Consider the following 17,793-nt stretch of genomic DNA (forward strand, 5'->3'; position numbering starts at 1 on the left):
TAGGCTTCCCTGGATTGAAGACCCCACCAATGTGTCCTGGAGCTCAGCTTCCCCAGAGACACACCTTACTAGGGAAAGAGAGAGGCAGACTGGGAGTATGGACCGACCAGTCAACGCCCATGTTCAGCGGGGAAGCAATTACAGAAGCCAGACCCTCTACCTTCTGCAACCCTCAACGACCCTGGGTCCATGCTCCCAGAGGGCTAGAGAATGGGAAGGCTATCATGGGAGAGGGTGGGTTATGGGGATTGGGTGGTGGGAATTGTGTGGAGTTGTACCCCTCCTACCTTATGCTTTTGTTCACTAATCCTTTCTTAAATTAAAAATTTAAATAAAAAAAAAAAGAAAAAAAAAAAAGAAAATGTATAAAAATAGTAATTCAAATTAAATCAGATGTTAAAAATAATTTAAAGGATACGAATTTCTGTAACAGCCTTCAAGGAATCTAAACCATTTTCTATTAATCCTAAAAGAAAGAAATTTAACACATTTAGAAGTTTTTTTTTTTTAACTTTTGTAATAAACCACTAAAGTAAAACTAAAATCAATTTTAGGAGGTCCAGCCATGGCACACCAGTTTAACTGCACATAATACAAAGTGCAAGGACCCACTCTTCACCTGCAGGCGGGTCACTTCATAAGTAGTGAAGAAGGTCTATAGGTGTCTTTTTCTCTCTCTTTATCTCCCCCTCCCTTCTCAATTTATCTGTCCTATCTACTAAAATGGAAAAAATGGCTGCCAGGATCTGTGGATTCACAGTACAGGCCCTGGGCCCCAGTGATAACCATGGAGGACATAACTTTCAAATATGCAGATAGAGATCAACTAATCAAATTCACTATAATTTTGTATTATTCCCTATGTGAATATGTATTATTTTGCACTCTTTCAAAATTTACTGGAAAAAGCAAGAAATTACCTGGAACTTCATGATGCTGAGATGCATTTGAAAGTGATGCTTTGGATATATCATTTCCAATTTTAGAAGTAATACCACTTGCTATAAACATATTATTGTTCAAATGTTGAGGTTTCTGCTTACTATTGCTACACTTCCATGATTCTCCTTTGTTCATTTCTGTTTGGAAAGTTTTCGCTGAGGAAATGTCAGATCCCAAGTTTGTTCTTTCATTAGAATAAGCATACCTACCTACACTGTCAGGTATTTTAAATAATCTGAAAAAAATTGAAACACATTTTGAACATGCAACAATTGTATGTAGAATTAAATGTAGAAAAACTAGCATAAAATCAGTCTCTAAAATATCTATAGGCTATGATTTATTCAAACAAGCAAAGCTACTCCCATCTCCAAAAATATTATTTGCTAAGTTTACCGGAGAACTAGACCTTTCATTTTCCTAAAATTCAGCTAAATCCATTGGTGATAGGCAGCCTCTAAGAAGGTCCTGCTGATTCGTGACTCCTGGTACTCACACTTTTCTTAGTGTCTGATGTCCAATCAGGACTGCCTTATGTGAACACTAGAGTACTGCAGAAATGTGTGTGTGAGTTCCGGGGCTAGATCATAAAAGACATTGCTTCTACCTGGTCTCTATTTTTTTAATTGTTGTATTATGGAAAAGATTTACAAGACAGCTCTTGTCACCTGGGTACAATCTCTCATCCTTCCATGATAGGAGTCAGCACACTGATCCCACCAACTTCATTGTGCACTGGGTACCCAGTGGCCCACAGAACCTCCACCCTATCTCCTTGCCCTCCCCACACATTGTTAGCCTTGTTTCAACTGACCACATCTACTTCATCCTCTCATGCAGACTTCACCCAGCAATGGTAGTCTAAGGTAAATGGATTCCTAGTAACTAGGCTTAAAGCAGCAGTAAATTTTCTTTGTAATTCAAACAAAGAATGAAGACCTAACACACCATTTTATACTATTTCATCCTGGTTAAGGTCTTCTATTGGTGAATTATCACTCAAAATTCAGCAAATAGAGTGCACTGGATTTGGCAGATATACACATTCTCAGGTACACAGATTCCATGTTTCATAATATGTACAGGTTAACTCCTATTTTCAGTTACTGTCTACATTAATTTCTTCTTTGAATTCGTATATTTCTCTTAGCAAGGTTAATTGGAGCTGGCATTTGGTGACCTCTGATATGGTGTGCTTGGGCAGTTCTCCAGGTAATGGCAGGCACATAGCCAACAGGATTTTCCTGGAGGTGATGGTCAAGTGCTTGTTGTAAAGCGCCAGGTGGGAAGACTCACTTGTGCTCAAAGATATCATTGACATGAGTTCATGACATCCATTGTTTTGAAAGTTTACCATGACCTACAGGATTCTGAATTTCTTACCTTCTCTCAGTACTCTCTTTTACTCTAAACTAACAGTGATTTCCTAAAAACAGGTCAAGTTCTATGCTATCATAGTACTTTTGTGCATACTACTTCTTTTGCCTGTACATGCTCCCCTATTTGTGCTTAATTTCATTCTATTAAGTCTTAAGATTAATATTAAATGATTCTTCTTCAGGAAAGTTTTCTCTCACTCTCCAAAGCTGATAGGCTTCCCATATTTAATGTAAAAGTGGTTCTCATAGGCCAGCTGAGACTCTTTGAGGAAGTACATGAATGAGATCAACACTATTTTTATAACATTAGTAAAGCATTGTTTGCGTTTCTCTCATTCTCTTATTAGTGTTCATGGAGTATTCTAGAGGTTCCAAGTCATATCATATCATAACAGATTGAATGCAAAGGCAAATTCAAGAATACAAGTACTTTCTGTAAAACAACACACTAAAGACATCTACTTCCCCATGTGCATTAGGGACATTTCACGAGTGGTGAGGCAGGTCTGCAGGCGTTTATCTTTCTCTCTATCTATCTTCCCTCCCCTCTCAATTTCTCTCTGTCTTAGAGAATTAAATAGAAAAAAATTGCAAAACCATAAAGCAATGACTGTTCTCACTAAATTATTTTTAGCTTTAGACAATATAATGTTTCATAAAATATGCTATTTATATCTCAAGTAATGGGTTTATTATTCTTAAATGAATTAATGAAGGGATAAATTTTCAGCTTTAGTTTATAATAATTAAATATCAGTAGATATAAACCACATAAAAGTTCTTTTGAAATCTTCAATAATTTCCACCAGGATTATAAGTTTATCACTAAGACTTGGCTACATGATGAGTCAACCACATTCTTGGTGGCCAACTTTCTCCTCTTCTTTTTTTTTTTTTCTCTTTTTGATAGAGATAGAAATTGAGAGGGAAGGGGGACACAGAGAGGGACAGAGAGAGACACCTGCAGCACCATTTTTTTATGCCTGTACCCGCCCCACAACTGCCCAAAAGTGGGGAGTGGGTGCTTGAAGCCAGGCCCTTGCACAATGTAATGTATGTGCTAAACTGGGTATACTACTGTCTACCCCTGGAACACTTCATTAAATTTTAAGTGAACAGGGCCATTCAACAGAAAGCTGAAAAACCTGTGCTCCAAGTATATTAACTTCAACATAGCTATTGTACAACAATATTATTCACAATTTTTCCCTCAAGCTCTCTGAATGCAAGAACCTATGACTGAAATCCAGGAGTTATTAAAGCATCAGGTACACTGGAGATTTTTATTTGTTGTTGATATGTGTCCTTCAGATTCTATTAATACTGTATATCATATTTTTAATTTATACACACATATTCTACTTTATTGACAATATTATTTATTTCATTTAAGTGATTACCTTTTTCGAAAGGATGATGTGCTCTCTCCATTATCTTCTGCAAAATTAACCAATTGTGTGTGCTCTGAAACATTTTTTTCATGTGCTAGCATAGTGTCGATGTGATTTTTGTATGTCTGAGAAGAACCATGCATCATCTTGACAGCAATATTTGGCAAATCATTGCTACCTGACCCTTCTGGTTTTAGATTCTTTTCTTTAATAGAGGGAAAGGAAAATTGGAATCTTTGTGCTGGCAAAATAGAATCTGTTTCTTCGTTAGTTAGCTTTACATTTTCTGTTAAAACTGTTGGCCTCATATCCTGACCTACAAAATAGAATATATTGGTTATTACATGATCTCCATGAAGACAAATTTTCCAAATGATTTTGAAAAAATTTCAAGAGTTTACTAATAAAATGTGACAGCCAAAATAAAAATCTTAGTACAATAATAAGATAACCAATAATATCATGTATTGCTCTGAAATTATCTTGTGGTATATCACTAGAGAAACAAAACATTAGAATTTTTGAAATTTACATAAAACATACATCATGAAATAGGTTTAATCTAACCAACAGAAGTAACAATAGCTGGAATATTTAATCTTGCCTCTGAAATCAAGATAAAGTCATGTTTTCATCAGGGTGACCGAACTTTTAAGTTTTCTTTAGTGAGACTTTGGAAGCAACACTGGATGTTGTGGGAGTTTGGAAATTTTTTAAGGATTAAATTTGCTTTACTATGTATGTAAATATACTATATTACCTTTATAAAGATGTATACATATACAAATAAATACATATGTAACATATAATATTTAGTAATGCATGCTTCATTACATGTATTTAATAATACATGCTTTGATATACCATATGAGCAATACATTATTTGGTACATAAAATTTTTACATATAAATTATTACACTTAACAATGTAATATTCATGCAGTAACTTCCTAATTTAAAACTCGAAATTTTACCAATAACATCATATTAAATCAATTATTTTTCTGCTTTATAAAAATGGTATCATCTATAATCTTCTGCACCTTGCTTTTTCTACTTAATGTATTTTAAGAAACTATTTTCCAAATCAAAAGATTCTACTTTTAGTTAAAGGCAAGGGAAAAATGAAACAGCACTAAAAGGAACTTTTAATGGTAGGAGGAAAAAAGTCATAGAATACATACACACACACACACACACACACATACATTTATATGGTATATATATGTATATATAGGAATATGTATACATTGACTAGAGAAAGTTTTTAAACTTTAAGACTTGATGAGTAATATATAGAGTGAAATAAATCTACAACTTTAATTGTATTCCACTAAAATAAATTAACTACTATTTTAATGTGTTACCAATAATTTTAAATTGACACAAAATGTTTGGGTTTGATTTTATTGCAAATATGTAACAATTTACCTAACAGTTTATGATGAGCCTCTATTTCTTCCTCTAACACCTGCATATCTGGAATTTCTGAAATCAATGGAGCAGGTGGTAGAAACCAGTCTAATGATTTTTCATTGTCTGGAGAGCTATATAAAATTAAAAAATGTGAATATACTTAATAATATCAGAACATAAAAACTATATATTTATTAAAAATTACTAAATTACAGAATATTAAACATCCTAAAACTCTCTGTTCAACAGTTTAACATCCATAAATCACAACATTTTCAATATTTTTTTTTAACGTATGTGTCAGGACTAATGACAATGCTATACAAGATATGCTACCTACATAAAGACTATCAACTTCATCTCCTTTTTATAACTCAAATGCTATGTTAGGAACCTTACATCTGTTTCAGTGTAAAATAGAAAAGAGTAGTAAATCATTCTCTAATTATAGCATCATAACTATCACAAGTAAAAAAATAACTTATTTTATGATACATAACACAACTAATCATGGATCATCTGTATATAAATGACACTAATATTTGTATCATGCACAATTCCTACAGCATGATTACAGATTATTGTTCTTAAACTGTCTACAAATCACAGAAAACTCACGAAACAGATACTGTAAACCAATAGTAATGAAGTTTTTTTTCTATCTTGTCCTCTTCTTACCTTTTAGCCTAGATTATATTAACATAAACTGATTTAAAGTTTTAAGTTCCCTATCAAAGTTTAATCTTTTTCATTAAACAAGATTAAGTGTTAGGTGACAAAGGTCAAAGACTTGATAAACTGTTCCTTACCTATAAGATTTTAAGTTTTTAGAAATGAGAGACATATTTTTAAATGTGGTACCAGGGAGTGAACCCAATGCCTTATATTCTCTCTAACCTATTCCAACCCTCATTTTTTAGCTTATATATTTACCATAAAATTTACTCCATAAAATACTAAATTAAATATATTTACTCCATTAAGAATTTAAATCTAAGACAATAAACTGTTATTATTTTCAAGACATACTTACTCTTCAGCTTCATTGGGTCTTTCTGAAAATAAATTATCCAAAGGAAAAAAGGTATCATTTGACTTCCACATTGTTAAACACTGGACATTACCAAATCTATAATACAAGAAGTAATTTGTGTTTCATTTACAAAAATGTAGTAACATATTTCTGGATTCTTAAGCTATAGTCATCAATTTCCCACAAATTTTATAGTTACATCATCTGCAACTTCCTCCAAAATTCACCATTCAATATTATTTTGTGTTCTCCACTTACTCTGACACATTCACACTTAGAACCCTCTTTTCATACTACTCCAGTGCTTAGAATATGATTTTTGTCCATGCTACACTTGGCAAATTCCTACTAACTCTTCAAGTTACAGAGCAAATGTCAGTATTTTCTTCAAAAGCTTCTCTGAATTTGCTCTTAAACCCACTTAATCACATCTTTGAGGTTTATATAATAGTAGTTTTTAATGAGGATTGTGCATTTTATTGTAAATTTATGTGTCTCTAATAATATACTATCTATATAAGCAGGCATTTACTTCAAAATAAATAGACTGTCAATGAAATAAAATTGGAAATGAGTTGACAATAACCAAAATTACATAAATGTACATGGAGTTCATTTTAAGTTCTATGTTTTCTTACGTATTTAAACTTTTCTAAAAGAAAAAAATTTACAAATTTAACACAACTATGCATATATACCTTCATCTTACATTGCTTGTAAAGCAATGTATACATTGCTTTTAAAAAACAAAAATTTTATATTTAAAGATGTAAATGTAATGAATGAATAAATACATATTTGGCATAGGTGGGGAACTACACTCTGTAATTATAATCTGATAAATTATTACTAAATCACTAATAAAAAAACTACAAAAAAATTCTGCATTAAATACTTGGCAATATAATAAAAATTTAGAATTAAAACTTCAAGCCTGACAAGCAAAGGAAAACCATTTCTACAGATAGAAGCACTGCCCCTTGACAATGTAACTCCTTCTCTTACACATCCAAAGTATATTTCATTTGTCCTAAATTCAGACACATGACAGAAATTCCTATATGACAAAAAGTGAAATCAGATGCACATTCATAAAACGCAAATCACATTTCTATTTACTCTGTGATAGCTGACACATTGTTTCTCCAGAGTAAAAACTAAAATCAAATGAATTATATGAGTGCCATCTAGTGGAGAAATTCTTACTACCAAGTCAGTTAAATTTTGAACCTTCCTTGACGTGGGAATGAAATACATGTGTGGGATAGAATGGATGTGTATGTATGTGTGAGTGAGAAGAGGTTGAAGAAGAAGGGGGACTGTTTCCACATCCAGAAAAACTCTAGTAAGAAGACTAAAACTGTGTATACCCCATGGCTGTTCTTACAGTGAACATTGTGGAAGGTGTTTTTTTTTTTTTTTTTCATTGCTTAAGTTAAACTTTTTTTCCCCCCTTTAGTTGTTTATTTAAGTATCTGAATTGCCCTCTTCATTTTTCTAAATCCATTAATCACTTATTAACCAACAAAAAGAAACAATAAAAAAGAAACCAATTCACATGGTTCTTTAAATGTCTAAAATTATGTGACTCATAGGAACAATAGAAGTCTAGGACAACAGGCTGAAAAGTAGTAGGGAGTCATTTAGAAACGTGTTAAGAGAGCCTTTAAAAATCTTTGTTCAAATAAAATATTTCAGAACTTGAAAAACAATGTCCTAATAAAGTATAAATGAAAATGTTTACATAATAAACAAAAAAGCAATCAAATGTTATCTTTCCAGTCTTAGGGAGAATTATATAATTTAAACAAATTTTTCAAAATGAAAACTCACCAGATAGCTTTTTTCCCCCAATCTTTATTTGTTTATTAGATAGAGACAGTCATAAATCAAGAGGGGAGAAGATAAAGAAGGAGACACCTGCAGCCCTGCTTCCCCCCTGCAGGTGGGGCCTAGGGGCTTGAAACTGGGTCCTTGTGTATTGTAACATGTGCACTCAGTCAAGTGTGCCACCAGATCACTTTTAAATGGCTTTCCTAAATAATAATGTAAGCAGAAAACCTGAAAATTAAGATGTATTTAGTTGAATTCTTTAGCCTAAAAGAAACCAAAAACAAGATGATAAAACTACAAATGAAAAATATTTGTTAAGAAAAAAAATTGCTATACAAACTTTTTCTTTTTTACTGATTTAATTATGAACAAAGTCTGTTGGATAAGAGAGGTGCAATTTTCCACACAGTTCCACCACCAGAGTTCTGCATCCCATCCCCTGCATTGGTAGCTTTCTTATTCTTTATCCTTCTGGAAGTATGGACCCAGGATCATTGTGGGGTACAGAAGGTGGAAGGTCAATTTTAAAACCCCTATATAAACACCAAACATTTTTTTGAGAGCTTGTTTGGAGGTTCTAGAAGGGGAGCTCAGCTACTCATAATACCCTCCACAGAAGGAGGTCCTCTTCAACCAGCTTTGGGAGGGATGCACATGGAGCAGTGAGGAAGGAAGGGGACACCAACTAGCCAGCCAGATCAGCTGAATCAACCCTGGCGATCAATAGGGTGACAGACGTCGCAGCCAAATCGCCCTCACATCTCCAAACATTTTCAAAGGAAGTTTTGATTTACTCTGTAGGTCTGGCATAAGAGAGTTCAAAATATTAGCATTATGCATACATTTTAATTTTTACACACTACATAAAAGAAGTGCCTTTATCTAAAATTCTCCACCCTTTTATTCAGTGTGATCTTTCTTCATAGCATTAACTGATAACTGACATTATGTGTTAAGCTGTTTATTACAGTTCTTCCTGTAGAATGAGCAGAGACATTTTGTTCACTAATGGATTTCCATAACCCAGAACAGGCAATGACATAGTAAAGTCATCCCCCCAAAAAAAATTCAATGTAGAATAAAAGCATTAACAATGATCAGAAAATATATATAGTGCTGATTCAGAAACTGAAGAAAATTGATCCCACAAATCTTCAATGTTTGTTTTTTTAATGTGTTTCTTTTTTCTAGTTCAAGATTCATGTGATCAAATCATGAAAGTTTCACACATGAACTTAAAAAAAACAGTGATCATAATCTAAAACTTTGTGAGAATTACAGTGCTTGTAATATGGAAGTGGAGGGGAGGAGTGTCACAGAAGTCTGGCAGTGGTGTGGAACTGTATCTGTGTATTCCTAAATTCTTGTAAACCATTATTAAGTAATTAATAAAAATTAATTTAAAAATCCTAAAATAGGGCTGGGAGGTTATGCAAAATAACTTTAGTGCCTGAAACTCTGGTGCCACAGGTTCCATCCCCAATGTCACTATAGGCCAGAGTTAAGTAGTGTTCTGGTAAAACAAAATAAAATAATTTTAAAAACCTCCAGGGGGTCAGGTGGTAGTGCAGTGAGTTAAGCGTAGGTGACACAAAGCGCAACGACCGGCTAAAGGATCCTGGTTCAAGCCCCCAGCTCCCCACCTGCAGGGGAGTCGGTTCACAGGACGTGAAGCAGGTCTGCAGGTGTCTATCTTTCTCTCCCCCTGTCTTCCCTTCCTCTCTCTATTTCTCTCTGTCCTATCCAACAATGATGACATCAATAACAACAACAACAATAACTACAATAACAAGGGCAACAAAAGGGGGGGAAAACTCCAAAAAGAAGATCATGAGAAGTATTTAAGATCATAAATCTAGTGGCCAGGTGGTGGCGCACCTGGTCATACACACGCATTACAGTGCACAAGGACCCTGCTTCAAAACCCTAGTCCCTACAAGCCGGAAGAAAGCTTCACAAGTAGTGAAGAAGAGCTGCAGGTGTCTCTCTGTCTCTTTACCACCCTATCTCCCTCTCCTCTCTTGATTTCCCTCTGTCTCTATGCAATAATAAATAAATAATTTTTAAAAAGAACATAAATCTGGTCCTTTCATAATGTAACACAGGTGCGGATAACATCCAACCCAAGAAATATATAAAGCCAGGTGTAATCATTGGGTCTGGCCCTGCCAAGGAAACCACAGGCAGGACCTTAATTAAATAAATCTAGAAGCTTTTTTATAGCAACATTAAATTATAATTTTAAGTTGGTAATTTCATATGGTCCATAAATCATGTTATAAATATCCAAATAACCCCTGACCCCCCAAAAAATTACCACCCTAGATGTAATGTAAATGTTTGATTAAAACATAGGCCAAAAGGTGAGGGGTAGGACCAAGGTGACCACATAGTAGAATGTGTATTCCTTGCCCCAACAACGAACATGGAAAGTCACAACATACATGGTAAACTCTACAGAGAATGAAGGGGGGAAAAGAGCACAAAACCCAGGAGATGAAAAAACAGAGAGGTGTTCTCACCAAAGGTAAAATATTGCCTGTTATGATAATAAATCACAACTGGGAACAGATGCATAAGATACAGAACTTTAATCCAGCAAGAAGTGGGGAGACTTAATTGAAATCCAGGCACCCCAGTCCTACTACAATTTAAAAAAAATTTTAAATGATATTTATTTGTTAGATAGTGACAGTCAGAAATTGAGAGGGCATGTACAAACTATTGCATTTTCTATTGAATGTAAAATATTAATTCCCCAATAATTAAATTTAAAAAAAAGAAAAGAAATTGAGAGGTGAAGGGTAGATAGACAGGGAGAGAGACAGAGACAACTGCAGCACTGCTTCACCACTCACAAAGCCTTCTCATTGCTTGTGGGGACCTGAGGCTCAAACCTGGGTCTTTGTGCATTGTAACATGTGTGCTCAACCAGGTGTGCCACCACCTGGCCCCTCCTATTATAATTTTATTATTTATTTATTTATGTATTTATTTACCAGAGCACTGATCAGCTTTGGCTTATGGTGGTATGACTGAACCTGGGACTTTGAAGTCTCAGGCATGAGAGCCTCTTTGCATAACCATTATGCTATCTAGCTCTACCCCATTACAATTTTATGCCTTCAACTAAACAATAATAGAAATGGGGAATAAGGGAGTCGGGCTGTAGCGCAGCGGGTTAAGCGCAGGTGGCACAAAGCACAAGGACTGACATAAGGATCCCGGTTCGAACCCCGGCTCCCCACCTGCAGGGGAGTCGCTTCACAGGTGGTGAAGCAGGTCTGCAGGTGTCTTATCTTTCTCTCCTCCTCTCTGTCTTCCCCTCCTCTCTCCATTTCTCTCTGTCCTATCCAACGACAACAACAATAATAACTACAACAATAAAACAACAAGGGCAACAAAAGGGAATAATAAAAAAAAAGAAATGGGGAATAAATGCAATAAGTTGCAGTGACAGCCTTCAGATGACCCCAGCAGTTTGCTAAAAGTAACCCTGAGAACACAGCCATATTGAAATTCAGTTTCCATAGTAACAGATCATGGGAGCAGAGCCAGAGGAAAAGTATTTCATTTACTATGCAGAGCTTACCAAAATCTATTTTTCAACCAGCTCAAGGGCCACCTGCAACCTCAAGCATCTGGCCACTATTAGTCTGTCTCAACTTTCATGCTGTAGTCTCAGACAAGTACTTTTGACTCTGAACCTTTGGTTATTTATGTATGAGAAAGATAGGAGAGAGAAAGAACCAAACCACTCTGGCACATGTGCTGCCAAGGATGGAACTCGGGACCTCATGCTTGAGAGTCCAAAGCGTTATCACTGCGCCACCTCCTGGACCACCCCCTAGCTCTAGTCTTCACAGAGCACTAAACATGATGGAAAGACAAAGGAAATCATGGACACTGACCAAGACAGCAGCTTGAAGAAAACCTCAAATTTAACAGAGCTTCACAACATTCCTACAGGCTTCAGAGCTATGGTCCTAAGGATGATGAATTAAATGCAAAGTTCAGTGGGAGAAAACTTCAAAAGAAACCAGAAAAGAAAAGAAGTGGCAGGGACCCCATCATCTGGGGCCCTAGTTAAGAGTATCCTGGGATTCCCACATAGATATGATGGGCCTAGACCTCTAACAGATCCCTCTCTCCACCATCACTGGTCATCTCCATCGGGAATACCACCATAAATCCTCTTGTGGGGCTCTACAGGACCCTGCCCTCAATGTGGATCAACAATGGTAGAAGCTGCCCACTCTCTGAAGGGAGGCTGGGTCAATGTACTCTGCCACTAGAGGAAGACTGGTCTGAAATGAGTGCAGCCTAGAATGTTCCTAGCTGTGACCATGGAATGTGAGTTCAGATTGGCGGGGATGCAGAGGCTACACAGGTTCCTGTGCCAAATATGATTAGACATGGGCCCTAGGTCACATTGATGGGGTTTAATGGTATTTATATACCTTTCCCATATTTGGGAGGTACTCTCTGCCCTGAGTCAGCTTTCTAGTACTATTCTCAACTCTGAAACCATCTTCCCAGACAATACTCTTAGCTCACCTGACAGCTATCCGGCCCAGGCAAATATTAGTAAAGTCATGGGCCCTTTGGAATATACCTAAAATAGACTTTCTAGCTTCTTCCAACATCTCATCTGCTATATTCTTACCTGTAGGTTCCTTCTACTAAACAATTTGTTCTGTTTTATATCTTAATGTTTTTCAGTCACCAAGTTATAGATGCTACCTTGACACCAACCTGATTCCTCTGGACAGATGACCTCACCAGTGAATCCTGGAGCCTGGCCTCCCCAAAGCCCTTCCCCACTAGGGAAAGACAGAAACAGGCTGGGAGTGTGGATCGACCTGTCAACACCCATGTTCACTGGAGAAGCAATTACAGACGCCAGACCTTCCACCTTCTGCACCCATAAAGATTTTTGGTCCATACTCCCAGAGGGATAAAGTATATAGCATGCCTTCCAATGAAGGACATGGAATATGAAAGTCTGGTTGTGGGAATTGTTATGGAATTGTACTCCTCTTATGTCACAATCTTGTAGATCATTACTAAATCAGACACACACACTCACGAAGAAGTTGCCGTGGCAGGGCAAGGGGCCTGGTTGTGTGCACACATTACATTGACATGGACCCAGGTTCAAGCCCCCAGTCGCCACCTTCACTGGGGAAGCTTGATACTTGTGAAGCAGGGCTGCTGGTGTCTCTAACTCTTCCTTTTTCTAGAATTCTCTATCAAATAAATAAAATATATTTTTTAAAAAATACTAAAAGTGCCAGAAGGAGTCTCGGACAGGTGGGGGGATCAGATAACCACCACAAGCCCCTCCCCCCACCCCCAGGGACGCTACAAGAGGGAAACCAAATCAGGCCCTACAACAAAATCATCCCTGCAGATATCCCAGGGAGCACCCCAAATTCAAGCACTTGTACCGCAGACTCTCAGCCACCGGCAAAAACCTTCAAGCGTGACCCAAAACCTAAGAGCTGCCTCCCCCCCCCCCACCGCACCCCATATGGCTTCTCGCCACCCAGAACCAAAGGCCTTGCAACTGAGGTGCAGGTCCGCCCAGTCCCACTGGGGGGTGGGGGGGCAAATATTCCCACTGGGGAGGGGGAGAGGGCAAATATCCGCACAGGCGGGGGTGGGGTCTTGAGCCTCGAAAGCACAGCAAAACCCAGCCGGCTCCGCAGGCCCCACACCCGGCGGCTCCCCCGCGAGGCCTCCTCTGGGGACGCAGCTGAGGGGCCCCTAGCGCAGGTTCTGCACACCGCGCCCCCAAGCCCCGCCGGCCGCCGGGACCATCCCCCCTTCTATGAGGGGCAGGTCCTCCCAGCCCCGCCTTCCCCAGGCCCCGTCGGGGCGCAGAGCCCACGTTCACCTCAAGGCGTCAACGCTGCTTCTCATCACCTTCCGGTGGGCAGCTCGGAGCCGAGCACCTATCCACCTGACCCTCGACCCTCAGGGGCCCCAGCCTGGCAAGTTGAGCTCCCAGCAATGGATGGTGAGAGTCTGCGTGCTAGCTCTTCCCGTTGATTTATTTTGTGTGAGAAGACCCTAAACGTCATACAGTTGATGTGTAAATTTAAAAAAAAAGAAAGAAAGAAAAGAGGAAAAAAGAAAAAAGAAATGTAGTCCGTTACAGCAGAATTCTTAAGAAGAAAAATGTAGAAATCTGTGCTCTGTGTATGGTTCAGTAATGTGTACGCATTAAATATTTAAATAGCAAAAAAAAAAGAGAGAGAGATGACTATATAAACATCAAAGCCTCATTGCTCTTTTGGGAAAGCTTTGTGACTTTCCATGTAACAAAAAATAATAAATTTAAATTGATTAGAAAGTAATTTATTATACCCCAGCTTCTAAAAGTACGTTAAGTTTTAAATCCTTTTAGATTGCATCAAGTCATTTAATTTTTCATTTTTATTTTTATTGATTGATTTAATAAAATTGTGGGTGGTATAGTTTCACACCTATAAATGTATTAATTACCACTACAAAATTCTAGTGGATCACACCAAAGAAACCTACCTGTCCTCTTCACTTTCTTTTAATAATTTATTTATTTATAAAAAGGAAACATTGACAAAATCAATAGATAAGAGTGGTAAAATTCCCACCATCAGAACTCAGTATCCGTTCCCTCGCCTGATAGCTTTCCTATTCTTTATCCCTCTGGGAATATGGACCCAGGGTCATTATGGGGTGCTGAAGGTGGAAGGTCTGGCTTCTCTAATTGCTTCTCCACTGAACATGGGTGTTGACAGGTCAATCCATACTCCCAGCCTGTCTTTCTCTTTCCCTAGTGGGGCGGGGCTCTGGGGAAGCAGCGCTCCAGGACATATTAGTGGGGTTGTCAGTCCAGGGAAGCCTGGTTGGCATCTTGGTAGCATCTGGAACCTGGAGGCTGAAAAGAGAGTTAACATATAAAGCCAAACAAGTTGTTGACTAATCATGAAACTAAAGGCTGGAATAGTACAGATGAAGAGTTGGGGGGGGGGTCTCCGTTTTGAAGATAGCTGGTAGGTCTATTTTAGTTATATTCCAAAAGGCTCATGTTTACACTAGTTCTTTTTTTTTTTTTTTCCCTGAACTTGACATCTGATATGCAGGTGGAACCAAGTTATTGTCTGGAGAGATAATGTCATGGCTGGAAAAAGGACTAGAAAGCTGGATCAGGGAAGAGAGTAGCTCCCAAATATGGGAAAGGTGCATAAATATTGTTGACTGCAAACCCCATCGATTTGATGTGATCTGGGGCCCATATTCAGCTTAGGAGCCTATGTGACCTTTGCATCTCTGTAGATCTAAACTCACATTCTGTGGTAATGAGTAGGAGTGTTACAAGCTGCCTCGATTTCAGGACCCTTCTTCCTCAGGTGAAGCATAGAGTATGTTTTCCAGCCTCCCTTCAGAGGATGGAACATTCTCTCTTGTTGTTGATCCACTTTGAGGGCAAAGTCCTATGGGGGCCCACAAAGGGGTCTATTGTGTTGTTCCTGATAGAGATGACCAGTAACAATGAAGAGAGGGATTTATTTGAGGTCTAGGCCCATCATGTCTGTTTGGGACTCTCAAGACTCCCTGAATAGGGCCCCAGCTGATGGGATGGCCTGTTAGTGACTAAAGAGTAATCATTAAAATATGCCAGACTCTAGCCTTTATTCAGCTTTTGCAATCCTTGCTTTGATAAGGTTAGCTGTGGAGTGAGTGAGGGAAGTGTAATAGGAAGTAGGTGAGGAGAGTTCACTTTCTTTTCTATTCTTTCCAGTAGTCACCAGTTTTCACCAAATCTGAGGCGTTTTTTTAAGTTCATTTGCTTTATTTATTTATATTTTATATGAATGAATCCACCCGGTATTTATCTCTCACAGTTTTGTATGTTTTTGGTTAGTACAGTCACTTTGAGTTCCATCATGTTTATTCCTCAAAAATAAATAAATAAATAAATAAAAGCATGAGTAGTAAGTAGTCCACTGAGTATCTATCGCTGCCTTTATCCAGTCATCTCATCTGATGATGGGAATTTGGGTTGTTTTCTCTACTACTTAAGCTATTGTGAAAAATGCTGCTATGAATAAAAGGGTGTATATATCATTTAAAATTAATGTTCGCTCTTATTTTTACTAAACGATATGATGCTTTACATTGCAGTCATTAAGATATACATGTGGTTTCATTATGCACCATACCTCCAAAGTTTTTTTTTCCTCCCCTCCCTTCCCCGAGTTGTTTGCTTTGGTGCAATATGCCATGACCATTCCATGTTTTATTTCCTTGGAATAAATGCCTAAAAGTAGTATTGCAAGATCATATAGTATTTCCTTTTTTTTTAATTAAAAGAAACAGTGCCATTTTCCATAGAGTTTACCAGTGTACACCCATCGTTCCCTTTTCCCCCTATTTTCAGCAGTAGTTATTGTATCCAATCTTTTTGAAGTAGGCCATTCTCAACAGTGTGAGGCGATTTCTCATTGTGTTAAGGATTGTTTCATATGTCTGTGAATTATCTGTATGTTTTCTGTGGAAAAGTATCCATTCGAATCAATTGCTCAATTTTTTAGTTGAGTCGTTTGGGTTTTGTTGTTGAGTTGTATGATTTCTTTACATATTTTGGCTATCCACCCCTTCTCAATTGTATGACATGAAAAGATATGTTATCTTTTCCAAATTGTTAGGTTGTTTTTTAATTTTGTGATAGTTTCCCTTGACACATGAAAACATTTTAATTTATTGCAATTCAATTTATTTATTATTGCTCATTTCCCTTGTCAGTGTAGTTGAGTCTCCAAATATATCTCTGATGTAAAGGTTTAGTACTGTATTGGCAAACGCTAGAAGAAGAAGTACTGTATCAACTATGTTATTTCTTTTTTTTTATTTAAGAAAGGATTAATTAACAAAACCATAAGGTAGGAGGGGTACAACTCCACACAATTCCCACCACCCAATCTCTATAACCCACCCCCTCCCATGAGAGCTTTCCCATTCTCTATCCCTCTGGGAGCATGGACCCAGGGTCATTGTGGGTTGCAGAAGGTAGAAGGTCTGGCTTCTGTAATTGCTTCCCTGCTGAACATGGGCGTTGACTGGTCGGTCCATACTCCCAGTCTGCCTCTCTCTTTCCCTAGTAGGGTGGGTCTCTGGGGAAGCGGAGCTCCAGGACACATTGGTGGGGTCTTCAGTCCAGGGAAGCCTGGCCAGCATCCTGATGACATCTGGAACCTGGTGACTGAAAAGAGAGTTAACATACATACGAAGCCAAACAAATTGTTGAGCAATCATGGACCCAAAGCTTGGAATAGTGGAGAGGAAGTGTTGGGGGGGTACTCACTGCAAACTAGTAGAGGCTCTATAGTGGAGATGTGAGGTTCCTGCTGTAATTTGGTCAGGTCCTGCTTTTAGTGTCCCTTTCAGATCTTCTTCCTCAACTTCTGTTGATGAGTGGGATCATCCCATACTCAGCTTTTTCTTTCTGACTTAGTTCACTTAACATAATTCCTTCTAGCTCTGTCCAAGATGGGTCAGAGAAGGTGGGTTCATTGTTCTTGATAGCTGCATAGTATTCCATTGTGTATATATACCACAGCTTTCTCAGCCACTCATCTGTTGTTGGGCACCTGGGTTGCTTCCAGTTTTTAGCTATTATGAATTGTGCTGCTATGAACATAGGAGTACACACCTCTTTTTGGTTGGGTGTTATGGAGTCCTTGGGGTATAACCCCAGGAGAGGAATTACTGGATCATATGGAACGCCCATGTCTAGCCTTCTGAGAGTTTTC

At 37.8% G+C, this 17,793-nt stretch overlaps 1 protein-coding gene across 2 annotated transcripts in view; it reads right to left on the bottom strand.

Annotated features, from left to right (window-relative positions):
* The window catches only part of HFM1 (helicase for meiosis 1), a 102,103-nt gene extending 87,757 nt beyond the window's left edge, over positions 1-14,346 (bottom strand). For both annotated transcript variants that reach the window (XM_060202058.1, XM_060202059.1), the window contains exons 1-6: positions 13,887-14,346; positions 6,161-6,256; positions 5,143-5,258; positions 3,722-4,028; positions 921-1,177; positions 419-466 (exon numbers count right to left, since the gene is read on the bottom strand). In XM_060202058.1, the coding sequence (XP_060058041.1) occupies positions 419-466; positions 921-1,177; positions 3,722-4,028; positions 5,143-5,258; positions 6,161-6,231 (799 nt within the window). In that variant the 5' untranslated portion in view covers positions 6,232-6,256; positions 13,887-14,346. The remainder of the gene's footprint in view (positions 1-418; positions 467-920; positions 1,178-3,721; positions 4,029-5,142; positions 5,259-6,160; positions 6,257-13,886) is intronic.
* Positions 14,347-17,793: the final 3,447 nt, after the last annotated feature.

This window comes from Erinaceus europaeus, chromosome 11 (assembly GCF_950295315.1).
Source record: "Erinaceus europaeus chromosome 11, mEriEur2.1, whole genome shotgun sequence".
In the NCBI taxonomy this organism is placed as follows: domain Eukaryota; kingdom Metazoa; phylum Chordata; class Mammalia; order Eulipotyphla; family Erinaceidae; genus Erinaceus; species Erinaceus europaeus.